Below are 16822 nucleotides of genomic sequence, written 5' to 3' on the forward strand. Positions count from 1 at the left end.
ATCACAAAGAGTCAGACACGACTGAGAAGCTAACACTTGCTAACACTAAAAATAAAGCCAGCCTGAGGCATTTGACGTATTACTATTTATCTCACTTTCAAGAGAACCTTCAAAGGGTTATCATATTTTGAACTTGAAGTAAGTGCATTTATAATATTAGAATTTGTAGAATTGGAGAGACACAAGGCTGCAGTATAGAAAGGGTTAACTAACAAATACACAATCAGTTGTTAGAGACCAGAGACTTTGGATGCAATCAGTATATGCTTTTTGCATTAATGTTATCACATATCTTATTACATAGTGTGAGTGTTTGCATCTTTGCTGGGGTAGGGTGGAGCTTCTCTATGCTAAGCTTCTGGATGGTTCTGGCTACTTTTGTGGCAGCCAGGGGCAGGTGGAGAGAGCAGGTGGGCATAGGGAGTACCAGTGATTCCAAGTTGAAGGGTTGTACTGTGTGACAAGCTGACAGGAAGAACTGGTGATATTACAATGATTTCCCAGCACTTGGTTTATTTCTGAAATTTAGCAAATAGGAAAAACAATAGGGACCACTCTCCAAAAGGTCTCAAGTTTGCACTCCATTACAAACAACTGAAAGTCTCCTCCTGCCTCCAGCTTTATAGTTCTTTGTGCACATCCTCCTGTATCAGTGTGGATTAATCAGGAGAACCTACAGCAGGGGAAAGGGGATTCCATGCAGGAAATTAATTACATAGGAGATTAAAAAACAAAAAAGGGCAAAGCAGTGGTGGATGAGGCAGCTCAGCGATTAGCAAAGGCAGGAAGCTGCTCCCACCCCAGGACTGAAAGGACTAAGGGAGGAGACGCCTCTACCAGAGGGTCTACTCTCCAGATCAGAGTCTGGGAGCCTGGCTGCTGCCAGAGTGGGGACCACAGAGCAAATGTCCAGACTCTGTAGACTCCTCCTGTCTTTCATGCCAGTGACTCTGTTGTGCCACCTGCATTGTGTTCACCTACTTCTAACTCAGCACCTTTCATCTCCACCAGCAAGACAGTAGTATGTTCTATATAAATATATAGAAAATGTATAAACCACATCCCTACACCTTTTGCACATGGAAACTCATACAAGGTGGCTGACCTACCCTACCTTAATAGAATAGATTTGCCTCCTGCTTGGTATTTTTTGTCATAATCCACTTGAAGCATTTATGGAAAGCACCACTAAAATTCCATTATGATGTTAACTTTATGTGAATGTTGACACATAATTTGTATGTTGTTTTTCAGTTGCTAAGTCGTGTCTCTTAGTGACCCCATGGACTGTTGCTCACCAGGCTCCTCTGTCTGTGGGGATTCTCCAGGCAAGAATACTGGAGTGGGTTTCCATGCCCTTCTCCAGGGGATCTTCCCAACCCAGGGATCAAACCCAGGTCTCCTGCATTGCAGGTGGATTCTTTACCTTCTGAGCCACCATTTGACAAATTACCAAATTTCTCTTATATCAAACCATGCAACATTATAAACTAAGATGTTTTGTTCTTCTTCCAAGAACTTCCAAGAACATGTTCTTAGACTTCTATACAACTTGCATAATTTTACAGAACACTCTATTGTGTTGTCCTGGACTTGCCTATGGAAAGACTGTGCACCTTGGCAGAGTCATTAGTAGTTCAGTTCAGTTCAGTCACTCAGTCGTGCCCGACTCTTTGTGACCCCGTGAATCGCAGCACACCAGGCCTCCCTGTCCATCACCAACTCCCGGAGTTCATTCAGACTCACGTCCATCGAGTCAGTGATGCCATCCAGCCATCTCATCCTCTGTATTCCCCTTCTCCTCCTGCCCCCAATCCCTCCCAGCATCAGAGTCTTTTCCAATGAGTCAACTCTTCTCATGAGGTGGCCAAAGTACTAGAGTTTCAGCTTTAGCATCATTACTTCCAAAGAAATCCCAGGGCTGATCTCCTTCAGAATGAACTGGTTGGATCTCCTTACAGTCCAAGGGACTCTCAAGAGTCTTCTCCAAGACCACAGTTCAAAAGCATCAATTCTTCAGCGCTCAGCTTTCTTCACAGTCCAACTCTCACATCCATACATGACCACTGGAAAAACCATAGCCTTGACTAGACGGACCTTTGTTGGCAAACTAATGTCTCTGCTTTTCAATATTCTGTCTAGGTTGGTCACAACTTTTCTTCCAAGGAGTGAGCGTCTTTTAATTTCATGGCTGCACTCACCATCTGCAGTGATTTTGGAGTCCCCAAAAATAAAGTCTGACACTCTTTCCACTGTTTCCCCATCTATTTCCCATGAAGTGATGGGACCAGATGCCATGATCTTTGTTTTCTGAATGTTGAGTTTTAAGCCAACTTTTTCACTCTCTTCTTTCACCTTCATCAAGAGGCTTTTTAGTTCCTCTTCACTTTCTGTCATAAGGGTGGTGTCATCTGCATATCCGAGGTTATTGATATTTCACCCCTCAGTCTTGATTCCAGCTTGTGCTTCTTCCACCCAGTGTTTCTCATGATGTACTCTGCATTTAAGTTAAATAAGCAGGGTGACAATATACAGCCTTGATGTATTCCTTTTCCTATTTGGAACCAGTCTGTTGTTCCATGTCCAGTTCTAACTGTTGCTTCCTGACCTGCATACAGATTTCTCAAGAGGCAGGTCAGGTGGTCTGGTATTCCCATCTCTTTCAGAATTTTCCACAGTTTATTGTGATCCGCACAGTCAAAGGCTTTGGCATAGTTAATAAAGCAGAAATAGATGTTTTTCTGGAACTCTCTTGCTTTTTCGATGATCCAGTGGATGTTGGCAATTTGGTTTCTGGTTCCTCTGCCTTTTCTAAAACCAGCTTGAACATCTGGAAGTTCACTGTTCACGTATTGCTGAAGCCTGGCTTTGAGAATTTTGAGCATTACTTTACTAGCGTGTGAGAGGAGTGCAATTGTGTGGTAGTTTGAGCATTCTTTGTCATTGCCTTTCATTAGTAGTTAGGGACTGTCAAGTTAGATCATGGGTGATAGGGCCCTTGGGAGGGAGAAAGGCAAAGACATTGGAAGTTTTGAAGAGAAACTAAGTCTTAATGAAGCCTCTGCTGGGTTGGTAGGCAGGAGATAGACATGAGCTCTAACTGGCTCCTCTGGACAGCCAGGTAGACAGGTTGGAGATGGTCTCATGGATGCAAGTCTCATTCATGAAATGATGGGAATTGATCTCAATCTCTAATCTTTAAAGTATATTTGGGGGTATCTCCAAATCTCCACAGGGCAGGGGTTTCAAACTGTTCTCACACAGAGTGGGGACTCAGCTGATGATCTTTGTTGAGTCAGTGGTCCCCTGAGCCTGAATAACCATGAGGGAACATACCCAGGACCCATGGGCTGTCGAGTGCTGCCCCCTTCTGGTTGTGGCAGAGCAGTGCCTGATCCCGAAGCCTGAACTGGGAGGGAACTCAGTGTGTGGCCTTGATAGACTTTGAGATCTGCAGACAGGAATCTGATGTTTGTATTTTAAACCAAGTGAAAAGTAGTAAAATAGGAAACCTAAGTGTCAGGCAAAAAGAAAGGAGTGGATAAGCTTAAAAATGTTTCTCATGTATTAAAATTTAGTTTCTTCTTGATCAGTTCTGTTCAGTGGCTCAGTCGTGTTGGACCCTTTGTGACTCCATGGACTGCAGCATGCCAGGCATCCCTGTCCATCACCAACTCCCAGAGCTTGCTCAAACTCATGTCCATTGAGTTGGTGATGCCATCCAACCATCTCATTCTCTGTCGTCCCCTTCTCCTCCTGCCTTCCTTCTTTCCCAGCATCAGGGTCTTTTCCAATGAGTCAGTTCTTCCCATCAGGAGGTCAAAGTATTGGAGCTTCAGCTTCAGCCTCAGTCCGTCCAATGAATATTCAGGACTGACTTCCTTAGTCTGGTTGGATCTCCTTACAGGCCAAGGGACTCTCAAGAGTCTTCTCCAACACCACAGTTCAAAGGCATCAATTCTTTGGTGCTCAACTTTCTTTATAGTTCAAGTCTCACATCCATACATGACTACTGGAGAAACCATAGCTTTGACTATATGCATCTTTGTTGACAAAGTAACGTCTCTGCTTTTTAATATGCTGTCTAGGTTTTTCATAGCTTTTCTTCCAAGGAGTAAACTCTATTCTTGATACTGTTCGTAATACCTATAAAATCTGGTATAATTTGATGATTAAAAGTAGTTGTTGTTTTAGCAAGTGACTGTTCCATAATCAGTTCAGTTATTTCTAGAGGAATTTTTGCTTAGAAGATTTTCCAAACTTTTAATCTAGATCCTGTTCCTTTAGCCTTTCAGGCATTTTGCTAATCACATGTGATCCCTCTCTTAAGAAAAAGAAAAAACTAGCAGTTATTGAGAAGTTTTCTTAATACTTAGTATATGTAAATGTATGTGTATATATATATATACACACACCCTTAAATCTCTTTACCTTAGAACTTACAGATTACTCAGAAATACAACTTGTGAATGGCATGATGAGTACTCTTTCATTTGCTCTTGTATTGGATTGTACATGCAATAGCACATCTGATTTTTTTTTTTTTTAAACAGAAGTACTTTGTTATCCCTGTTTAGCCAGGGCAGATAATGCATGTAATAGGTATAAAATTTAGGGCAATCACTGTAACCCATAATGTCATACTTTACATCTATTCCCTTTTTTGTTTTTGTTGGTTTTGATGTTAAGTTAGAGCTCTAGTGAGATTAGAGCCTTGACTGCGTTTTACAGGAGTTTTTTTTATGGTTGGCTAAAAAGTTTCTTTGGTTTTTAAGTAAAAATAAAAGACATAGTTTTAATTTTCATTAGGAACTTTTCAATTTTTCACAATTTTGGGTTAAATTTTTATTTGATATTTGCCAAAGAATGCTCTAGTACTCTTGCCTGGAAAATCCTATGGACGGAGGAGCCTGGTAGGCTGCAGTCCATGGGGTCGCTAAGAGTCGGACATGACTGAGCGACTTCACTTTCACTTTGATGCATTGGAGAAGGAAATGGCAACCCACTCCAGTGTTCTTGCCTGGAGAATCCCAGGGATGGGGGAGCCTGGTGGGCTGCCGTCTATGGGGTCACACAGAGTTGGACATGACTGAGTGACTTAGCAGTAGCAGCAAAGAATGCTCAAACTACTGCACAATGCACTCATCTCACACACTAGTAAAGAAATGCTCAAAACTCTCCAAGCCATGCTTTAGCAATATGTGAACCGTGAACTTCCAGATGTTCAAGCTGGTTTTAGAAAAGGCAGAGGAACCAGAGATCAAATTGCCAACATCCACTGGATAATGGGAGAAGCAAGAGAGTTCCAGAAAAACATCTATTTCTGCTTTATTGACTATGCCAAAGCCTTTGACTGTGTGGATCACAAGAAAGTGTGGAAAATTCTGAAAGACATGTAAATACCAGACAACCTGACCTGTCTCTTGAGAAACCTATATGCAGGCCAGGAAGCAACAGTTAGAACTGGACATGGAACAACAGACTGGTTCCAAATAGGAAAAGGAGTACATCAAGGCTGTATATTGTCACCCTGCTTATTTAATTTATATGCACAGTACATCATGAGAAATGCTGGGCTGGAGGAAGCACAGCTCGAATCAAGATTGCCAGGAGAAGTATCAATAACCTCGGATATGCAGATGACACCACCCTTATGGCAGAAAGTGAAGAGGAACTAAAAAGCCTCTTGATGAAAGTGAAAGTGGAGAGTGAAAAAGTTGGCTTAAAGCTCAACATTTAGAAGACAAAGATCATGGCATCTGGTCCCGTCACTTCTTGGCAAATAGGTGGGGAAATAGTGAAAACAGTGTCAGACTTTATTTTTGGGCGCTCCAAAATCACTGCAGATGGTGAGTGCAGCCATGAAATTAAAAGACGCTTACTCCTTGGAAGGAAAGTTATGACCAACCTAGATAGCATATTCAAAAGCAGAGACATTAGTTTGCCAACAAAGGTCCATCTAGTCAAGGCTATGGTTTTTCCAGTGGTCATGTATGGATGTGAGAGTTGGACTGTAAAGAAAGCTGAGCACTGAAGATTCATGCTTTTGAACTGTGGTTTTGGAGAAGACTCTTGAGAGTCCCTTGGACTGCAAGGAGATCCAACCAGTCCATCCTAAAGGAGATCAGTCCTGGGTGTTCATTGGAAGGACTGATGCTGAAGCTAAAACTCCAATACTTTGGCCACCTGATGCGAAGAGTTGACTCATTGGAAAAGACCCTGATGCTGGGAGGGATTGGGGGCAGGAGGAGAAGGGGACGACAGAGGATGAGTTGGCTGGATGGCATCATCGACTCGATGGACATGAGTTTGAGTGAACTCTGGGAGTTGGTGATGGACAGGGAAGCCTGGCGTGCTGTGATTCATGGGGTCGCAGAGTCGGACACGACTGAGCGACTGAACTGAACTGAACTGATGACCATGTAAATATCATTAACTGCTAGGAAAGGTAGTATGTAGTGATCACTTTTTCTTTTTTTCATGAAAGTTCCTCCTACCCTTCTGAAATTTATCCATTTTTCATTTTGTTAGTTTATGTATATAAATCCATCAATAATTCTTCTTTCCTTATTCAGCTGCTTGTCAGTACTATTTTCTATGTGGACAAAGGGCGTGGGTAGTCTTCCTAGTATAAGTTTTCCTGGAGCTCTCTCTCAGAGTTCTTGTTGCTCTGGTTGATTGTCACCAAGAACTTCATTGAACAACATACTCACTGTTTTTTTTTTCCACTACCTTCTGCCATTTTCCAGGGAACTGCACAATTCCATCTTTTCAAAATTTTTTTATTTTTTTGAGCAAAGAACTTTTCCAGGTACCTTTTACACTTTTCCAGGGAATTGAATTTTTTCCATTAAGAGAATTTTGTAAAGACTGAAATAAATGGAAGTCCAAAAGTACAATGTCTGGTGAATATGGGGGATCAGTCAGAACTTCCCAGCCAATCTGTAACAGTTTTTTGCCTGGTCATCAAAGCAACATGGTCTTGTGCTATCCTGATGGGAGATTGTGCATTTTCTGTTGACTAATTCTAAATGCTTTTCATAGAGAGCTGCTTTCAGTTGGTCTAATGGGAGCAGTATTTGTTGGAATTAATCATTTGGTTTTCCTGAAGGAGCTCATAATAGAGGATTCCATTGCAATACCACCATATACACAACATCACTTTCTTTGGATGAGGACTGGCTTTTGGTTGTGGTTGGTGCTGGTGCATTTCACTTGCCCACAATCTATTCTGTTCCACAGTATTGTACAGTATCCGTTTTTCATCACCTGTCACAATTTGTTTTAAAAATGGAATGTTTCTGTTACCTTTAAGTGGAGAACTGCGTGCAGAAATATGGTCAAGAAGGGTTTTTTTGCTTAACTTCTGTGAAACTCACATATCAAGGTGATTAACATAACCAAGCTGGTGCAAACGATTTCCATTCAATATTTTGCATGAAATATTTGAATATTTTGAGTTGTCAGCTGGTATAGCATTGTTTGTTTTCAATGTCTTGATGTAATCTCTATCAACTTCAACTGGCATACCTAACAGTAGAGCATTGCCCAAAAAGAAATATCCAGCACAAAACTTTGCAGGCCACTTTTGACACATTTGATCAGTCACAGCACATTCTCCATACACTGCACAAATCTTTTTCTGCATTTCAGTTGCATTTTTACCTCTTTTGAAATAATAAAGCAAATAAATAAATAAATAGTAAAACATAATGTGCCCAAAATGTTGCTTTTCAATTTTAATATTAAAATGGCTACACAAAAATTCACCAATTTTAAAAAGTTTTTTAAAATGTATGCTGATATGACAGCTGTCATAATACAATCTTAATGACATTGTTTTGAATAAAGTTAAAGACAACTTAGTGCTACTAGAGCTGTCTTACAGAAAAACTGAACAGACTTTTTGGCCAAGCCATATTGAGAATGACTTCTTTATATAAAGTGCTCCTTTGCTTTATGAGCATTACGGAGATTCTTTCTTTATCAAGTGAAAATGGAGAGATTAGTGGAGATTCAAATTAGTTAAAGGGCCAAGTCTGCCATATACCTATGTAGCTCCCTTGTGGAGATTAATGAGATATAGTTAATTAAAGCCAAGAGTCATAATGAAAACTTATAAATGATTAGAAAACTTCACATACTGGATACTCTATAAAGTATATTATTCTAATAAGTTAATATGCATCATGAAGTTTTAACTTCATGCGGGTGCCTTGTCATTTCACCTACTTAAAATCTGTGGGTTTCTAAAGGCAACTAAAGCTGCTTGAAACTCCTGAAGAGATATGATTGGATGAAAAGGCCTCCAGGACAGGATGTCTTAAAATAGGCTGGAGAAAAATGTGGGTTAATTTGCATATCAATGTATATTATATTATTTTCTCCATTTTCTGTAGCATTTGGCATACTTTATTGTAATGGATATGTTTTTATAAACTTTAATTTGCAGGAATTAAGAACCCCAACCCTACAAGGCCTTTCCTTTACTGTCAGACCTGGTGAACTGTTAGCTGTGGTCGGACCTGTGGGCGCAGGAAAGGTAAGTTGTGGTGCCTTTCAGCAGTTTGATGCAACACTACAGTCCCTATTAAATTTTCAGAGTTGAGCCCAAAGCTGTGTGTACAATGTTTTTTGTTTTTTTTTTTTTAAACAGGATAGTTTATTGAAATTGAATAATAGTAAAATAATTACAGTGAAACCCATCTCTGCATTGCCTCAGTTTTGGCACATCTGTCTTGATTCTCAGAAAGTTTTACGTGTACACATGTGTGTTGATTCCTTATAATTTATAATGTCATATAAGAGATATTTGGTAAGGGTTGCAGTGATTGCCACGAAACTTACTGAGAAGAGCATGGAGAGGCCTGGCATAGTTTTCTCATGGGCACAGGAGTCCTGGACAGACCCAGGGACCTTCTGAGCCAAAGTGTAAGTTCATTTCACAGAGGGATCTATAAAGATTTACCCTCTTGAGAAGTTTTTGTTGATCTTCACATTTGTGAAATCTCCATGATGATTATAGTCCATATCTTTCAGCTCATTAAAAATGCTATTCTATTGTCCTAGGTTTACATTGTTTTAATAAGTCATCCATGGTCATTCTTTTTTTAAATTTATTTTTCAATTGGAACATAATTGCTTCACAATGTTGTGTTAGTTTCTGCTGTACAACAACATGACTCAGCTGTAAGTATGTGTGTGTGTGTGTGTATATATATATATATATCCCCTAGCTCTTGAGCCTCCCACTCACCCTCCCCCAATCCCACCCTTCCAGGTCATCACAGAGCACTGAGTTGAGCTCCCTGTGCTGAGCTGTGTTTAGTCACTCAGTTGTGTCCACCTCTTTGCTACCCCATGGACTGTAGCTTGCCAGGCTCCTCTGTCCATGGGGATTCTCCAGCAGGAATACTGGAGTGGGTTGCTGTGCTCTCCTCCAGGGGATCAAACCCAGGTCTCCCTCCTAAAACAAGAACAATATGATGTTAGGAAGTGTTCTAATTTCATTATTTTACATGTAGCTGTCCAGTTTTCTCAGCACCACTTATTGAAGAGGCTACCTGTTCTCCAATGTATATTCTTGCCTCCTTTGTCAAAGATAGGGTGTTCATAGGTGCACGGGTTTATCTCTGGGCTTGCCATACTGTTCCATTGATCTGTATTTCTGTGTTTTTTTTTGTGTGCCAGCCCTGTACTGTCTTGATTACTATAGCTTTGTAGTATAGTCTGAAGTCAGAGAGCTTAATTCTTCCAGTTCTGTTTTTTTTTTTTTTTTCCTTCTCAAGATTACTTTGGCTCTTTGGGGTCTTTTATGTTTCCAAACAAATTGTAAAAATTTTTGTTCTAGTTCTGTGAAAAATGCTATGGGCATTTTGACAGGGATTGCATTGAATCTGTAGATTGCTTTGGGTACTATAGTCATTTTCACAATATTGATTCCTACATTCCAAGAACACAGTTTATCTGTTCATGTCATCTTTGATTTCTTTCATCAGTGTCTTACAGTTTTCTTCATTTTGGTCTTTTGTCTCCTTAGGTAATTTTTTTCCCTAAGCATTTTATTCTTTTTGATACAATGATGAATGGGATTATTTCCTTAATTTCTCCTTCTGACTTTTTGTTGCTAGTAACACAATTATTTTTTTCCTTTGAGAAAGATCTTTATTAGTTTTTTTGGCAGGAAGACAGAACTTTCCTTCAGCATCCATTGCAAGAATGTCTGCCTCTGGTTTGCTTCTTTGTTTTTTCTTTTTCTTTTTTTTTTTGCTGCACCTGTGAGGTATGTGGGATCTTACTTCCCCAACCAGGGATCAAAATCATGCACCGTGCAGTGGAAACACAGAGTGTTAACCACTGTACCACCAGGGAAGTCCTGCCAGTGGTTTCTTGTTGGGGAAGGACTTTTCTTTGACTTTTCATGCTGCTATAAAGAAAACAGTTTTAATTAGATGTATCTAGAACAGCATTTATCTAGGTGTGTTCCATGGAACTTTTATTTTGCAAGGTTTCATGGCCACACAGATCTGGGTAAATGCACATTATGTTTTCCTTCTTGGTGCTTCATGTTGTACAGTTGGAAACAGCTTGTTGGGAATTTGGACATCTTATTAAAGGAAATTATTTATGTGACAGCTGTTCAGGATGGACAGAGACATGGGGACTTCCTTTTCATTACAGTGGCCCCTCCATGAGGTCTGGAGGTTGCAAAAGCTCTTCCAGGAAGCTCTGAGCATTTCCTCATGTAACTCGACTTGGTTTCATCAGTGCACGTGTAGTAAAGGTGCAGTCATGTGCTGGAGCAAAAGATTTGTACGTGAGCAAGACCCCAATGTCCCTGCCCTCCAGAGGCAAGCAGGGTCCTGGGTGAGACCAATACACAGGCAGATTATTTCAGCTTAGTGTGATGTGGATACACACATACCATATCTATGTGTTGTTAAACATTTGAAGTAAATATGCAGCTGTCAGTTCAGCTCAGTTGCTCAGTTGTGTCTGACTCTTTGTGACTCCATGGACTGCAGCATGCCAGGCCTCCCTGTCCATCACCAACTCTCGGAGTCCACTGAAACTCATGTCCATTGAGTCGGTGATGCCATCCAACCATCTCAACCTCTGTCGTCCCCTTTTCCTCCTGCCTGCAATCTTTCCCAGCATCAGGGTCTTTTCAAAAGAGTCAATTCTTCACATCAGGTGGCCAAAGTATTGGAGCTTCAGCTTCAGCATCAGTCCTTCCAATAAATATTCAGGACTTATTTCCTTTAGATGGACTGGTTGGATCTCCTTGCAGTCCAAGACACTCTCAAGAGTCTTCTCCAGCAGCACAGTTCAAAAGCATCAATTCTTTGGTAATCAGATTTCTTTATAGTCCAACTCTCATATCCATACCTGAGTACTGGAAAAACCATAGCTTTGACTAGACAGGCCTTGGTTGGCAAAGTTATGTCTCTGCATTTTAATAAGCTTTCAAGGTTGGTCATAACTTTTATTCCAAGGAGTAAGCGTCTTTTAATTTCATGGCTGCAGTCACCATCTGCAGTGATTTGGAAGCCCCCCAAAATAGTCTGTCACTGTTTCCACTGTTTCCCCATCTATTTGCCATGAAGTAATGGGGCCAGATGCCATGACCTTGGCAATGGCAACCCACTCCATTACTCTTGCCTGGAAAATCCCATGGACAGAGGGGCCTGGTAGGCTGCAGTCCATGGGGTCGCTAAGAGTCGGACACGACTGAATGACCTCACTTTCACTTTTCACTTTTATGCATTGGAGAAGGAAATGGCAACCCACTCCAGTGTTCTTGCCTGGAGAATCCCAGGGACGGGGGAGCCTGGTGGGCTGCCATCTCTGGGGTCTTACAGAGTCAGAAACGACTGAAGTCACTTAGCAGCAGCAATGGGACCAGATGCCATGACCTTAGTTTTCTAAATGTTGAGTTTTAAGCCAACTTTTTCACTCTCCTTTTTCACTTTCATTAAGAGGGTCTTTAGTTCTTCTTCACTTTCTGCCATAAGGGTAATGTCATCTGCATATCTGAGGTTATTGATATTTCTCCTGGCAATCTTGATTCCAGCTTGTACTTCATCCATTCCAGCATTTCTCATGATGCACTATGTATATAAATTAAATAAGCAGGGTGACAATATGCAGCTTTGACAACTCCTTTCCCTATTTGGAACCACAGCTATACTTTGAAAGAACAAAATGTGGAAATCTAGATGTGAGATGTGCACTCAAGAGAGTGATGATTTCCTTTAGGATGGTCTTTTGCTCTTTGGACACAACTTACTTCAGAGTTCTTTTAATAATAATCTTTGGATATATTCTTCACATGTAGCTTTTTAATAATAAGTGTTTGTGAAGTAAAGGATACCTGGATGCAGAAAGAACTACTCGAAACATTGGATACATGAAATACACATCCTGCTGCACTGCTGTGCTAGTTAAGAATGTTTAACTTTCTTAGCTAGTCTTTTCTGAGTATAATTTTTTATTTGGGGGAAAATTCTGAGCAGTTTAGGTTGTTATAGTATTATATTAATGTTTCTTATCAACCATTAGTAGTATGTGGACCAATGGGGTTCTTTTCTTTTTTTTTTTCGCAATTGCCAGGGATCTACTTCATCCTGTTATAAATGAAAGGGTTCTATAGTGTACCAAGGGCAACGGTGGGGTCTGCTGTACTACGGGTCTTGTTCTATCCTGAGTGCTGCATGTTCACGTGTGTGTGTTCCTGTCTGTTTCAGTCATCACTGTTAAGCGCTGTGCTGGGCGAGCTGCCCCCAAGCCAGGGACAGGTCACCGTGCACGGGAGGATCGTGTATGTGTCTCAGCAGCCCTGGGTGTTCTCAGGAACTGTGAGGAGTAACATTTTATTTGGGAAGAAATATGAAGAAGAACGGTATGAAAAAGTAATAAAGGCTTGTGCTTTGGAAGAGGTGAGTAATGACTTTTGAGTTGCATATACTTAAATTTCAAATAATGAAAGTGTTGGTTTAAACCACAGAGTTTATTAAAGTTTTGTTTGAAATTTTGAAAGGTTTCTGGGTAAATATAGACATGTAAGCCAGCTGTTTCAATGGCCAATGTGATAGCAGCACTTACAGAAATGCCTTTAGAAAGTAGTGGGTGGTTGTTTAATTTTATAATGTTTTATTCACTTTTTAATTTCTTTCTTTAATGAATGATTACAAAAATTTACAGAAATAGTGTAGTATGATGAACTCTCATGTACCACCCCCAGCTTTAGCCAAGATCAGCTGGTGGCCAGTTTTGCTTCATCTCTACCCCTGCCCCCTGCCAGCCCCACCCCCACCCCGGAGTATTCTGAAGCAGATCTAGACATCAGATTTGTTCATCTGTAAACATATCATTAGTTTTCTCTACAAGATAGGATAGCCTTTGGGAAAAAAATCACATTATTTCACCTGAAAAATAGCTCAAATACTTGAATATCATCAAGCTTCTAGTCTGTTTTTTTTTTTTTTTTGATTAATTAATTTATTTTAATCAGAGGCTAATTATTTTACAATATTGTAGTGTTTTTGCCATACATTGACATGAATCAGTCATGGATGTACATGTGTTTCCCATCGTGTCCCTCCCTCCTACCTCCCTCCCCATCCCATCCCTCAGGGTCATCCCAGTGCATCAGCCCTGAGCACCCTAAATTATAAATCGAACCTGGACTGGTGATTTGTTTCACATATGATAATTTACATGTTTCAATGCCATTCTCCCATATCATCCCACCCTCGCCCTCTCCCACAGAATCCAAAAGACTGTTCAATAAATCTGCGTCTTTTTCACTGTCTTGCATACAGGGTTATTGTTACCATCTTTCTAAATTCCATATATATGTGTTAGTATACTGTATTGGTGTTTTTCTTTCTGGCTTACTTCACTCTGTATAATAGGCTCCAGTTTCATCCACCTCATTAGAATTGATTCAAATGTATTCTTTTTAATGGCTGAGTAATATTCCATTGTGTATATGTACCACAGCTTTCTTATCCATTTATCTGCTGATGGACATCTAGGTTGCTTCCATGTCCTGGCTATTGTAAACAGTGCTGTGACGAACACTGGGGTACACATGTCTCTTTCAATTCTGGTTTCCTTGGTGTGATTGCCCAGCAGTGTGATGGCTGGGTCATAAGGGAGTTCTATTTCCAGTTTTTGAAGGAATCTCCACACTGTTCTCCATAGTGGCTGTACTAGTTTGCATTCCCACCAACAGTGTAAGAGGGTTCCATTTTCTCTGCACCCTCTCCAGCATTTATTGTTTGTAGAATTTTTGATAGCAGCCATTCTGACTGGCGTAAGATGGTACCTCACTGTGGTTTTGATTTGCATTTCTGTGATAATGAGTGATGTTGAGCATCTTTTCATGTGTTTGTTAGCCATCTGTATGTCTTCTTTGGAGAAACTTCTGTTTAGTTCTTTGGCCCATTTTTTGATTGAGTCGTTTATTTTTCTGGTATTGAGCTGCATGAGCTGCTTGTATATTTTTGAGATTACTTCTTTGTCAATTGCTTCATTTGCTATTATTTTCTCCTAATCTGTGTTTACATGTTGTTAATCATATCATTGAGGAATCTCCTTCACCATTGTTGAAATCAGACTCTGTATGAGGTCTGTCCATTGCACTTGGTTGATGCCTTCTTGTTCCATTTCAGTCTCTAGTTTCCCTCTCCACTTCATTTTTGACTTGTAGTTTATTCTTTAAAGAAAATCAAATGCTTTAACATTTCCTTTTGATACTGCATCTTTTACTATGGAGAGGTTGTTTTCAGGAATGGCACTGAGTTTCACAGGAAATGGCAAGATGAAATGTTTAACTGTATATTGGGATATAAATTAGTGAATAATGAAAACTAAACCTACCTGATAGGAGAATATCATTTGGCAAAAAAAAAAAAAAAAAAAAAGAAAAATTTAAATACTGGTAAATACTATGTTACTCTCTTGGGTTAGAAAAATCAGTGAATAACAATGTTAAAGGGCTTCCCCTGGGGTCTATTCAGTGCAGTCTGGACATCTGATTTCTTTTATATTGTGAAGAAAAGGATGGGACAGACTTTCAAAGTTGTGCGGTTGAAGGCTCCAGGCCCACTTTCTGAGGAAATAGTAATTTTGCTTGAGCAATGGCTTGAGTTTCATAGATTATATCAGGTGAGTACCATTTTATGATGATGTGGACAAACAAAATTGCTTGTTTAACTGTCTTATTTCTTTCTTCTGGGTTATTGTTAATGGATGATTGTGCTTTTGCAGAAATGATGTCATTAGCAGTAATGAACTAGAATTTTATTAAATGACATACTTACTGTGTAAGAAAATAAGAGGGAAAGCAAATGTAAGACAGTGAGACAATAGCTCTCATTTATTGATTCCACGTGCCAATCTGCTTTCTGTGTATCACTCACACATGCACACTTGTACATACATAAAAAAAATACAAGTTATGAATCTTTTACCAGTGTCTCTGATGTTACCACCTCATTTTATAGTTGGTAAAACTGAGTCTTGGTGAGAAGAAATGACTCACCTCAATACTGGCAGCTCAGGTTCAGAGCTGTTTCAGCAGCACTCTAGACTCCACAGTGCCATGCTACCTTTCAATTGAGGAAGTTTATAAGGAACAACTTATTTAAAAAATTGGGTGATTTATGAAAGTGGGATGGGAAATAAATAGATTTCAGGAATTTCATAAGAAACAGGTTAATAATTACCTTAGTCAAGTTGAGTTTTTGATGTCCAGATCAGGCTCCAAAGACCCAGGCCACTGTGCGGCTGTTTCTTTTATGACCTTGCCTTTCTGGTAAAGTTCAGCATTATCTTTTGCCCCACACTTGAGCGTCTCTGGAGAAGAGCAGGTACTGGGACAGTGGCTGTCATTCAGTATTTCCCATGGGAGCTGATGCTTTGCTGCAGCCACATGGGTTGACTGGACCAGTAATGTGGGTGGTATCCTGGGGCTTCAGCCAGCCTAGGGCATGTGTGCAGCACAGACCCTGGTGGGAAGGGGACCTGCAGGACCGGGCTGCACAGTGATTCTTCTGTATGTGATGTGGTGTTTATAAACACGGACTGCTCTCCTGTTTTTTGCATGTTTGGGTTATGGAGTTGGGGCCCCTTGTGTCCATTTCCTCCCTGGCAGGATGGGAGGGATCAGAGAGCAGAGTCTTGTCCCTAGCTTTGTCACTTGCTCACTGTCACTCTGGACATGTCCTGTTACCTGCCTGGACCTCTGATATATCTGCAGCAAAACAAGGACTCTGGATCAGAGGGTATCCAGGAGGTTTTGTTACTGCTCTGAAATGTCATCTGTGACTATGATTAGCAAGGGGTCAGCAAGGTTTTTACACCTGGGAACCACCTAATGAGATTCTTTGCTTATCTTTTTTTGAATCCCTATATCAGTGGATGGGCATAATACTTCCATAGATAATAGGGGTTTCTAGAACTATTTTGACTTGTAGTTACAGAAACTGTATGTGTAGTTGAAAAGGCTTGGCTTTTGGAGAGAAACAATCTTAGTTGTTAACTCTGGGTGTTTATCTCAATTTCTTTTCTTATTGAATGCAAGGAGAGATGGAATTATTGTAAAGGCTACAGGCCATGCATGTGGAATGCAAACATGCCAGTGTTTCAGTAAATGGTAGCTATTTTTACTATTATAGCCCTTTTCTCTACAAATGTACATACATATAAATGAAGATGTCTCCTCACTGTTTTCCCTAACACCACTGCCCCCAAATCCAGGAGCAGTAAAAAGAGCAAATTTTCTTGTATTACATATGTTAATTACAACATCATA

General features: G+C 40.3%; 1 protein-coding gene across 1 annotated transcript in view; it reads left to right on the plus strand.

The window, feature by feature from the left end:
* LOC129624634 (ATP-binding cassette sub-family C member 4-like) overlaps window positions 1-16822 on the plus strand; it is a 369352-nt gene that overhangs the window by 169772 nt on the left and 182758 nt on the right. Inside the window, exons 10-11 of the mRNA XM_055542789.1 lie at window positions 8453-8542; window positions 12747-12938. Coding sequence (XP_055398764.1) covers window positions 8453-8542; window positions 12747-12938 — 282 coding nt within the window. The remainder of the gene's footprint in view (window positions 1-8452; window positions 8543-12746; window positions 12939-16822) is intronic.

The sequence above is a fragment of the Bubalus kerabau genome, chromosome 12 (genome assembly GCF_029407905.1).
Source record: "Bubalus kerabau isolate K-KA32 ecotype Philippines breed swamp buffalo chromosome 12, PCC_UOA_SB_1v2, whole genome shotgun sequence".
In the NCBI taxonomy this organism is placed as follows: domain Eukaryota; kingdom Metazoa; phylum Chordata; class Mammalia; order Artiodactyla; family Bovidae; genus Bubalus; species Bubalus kerabau.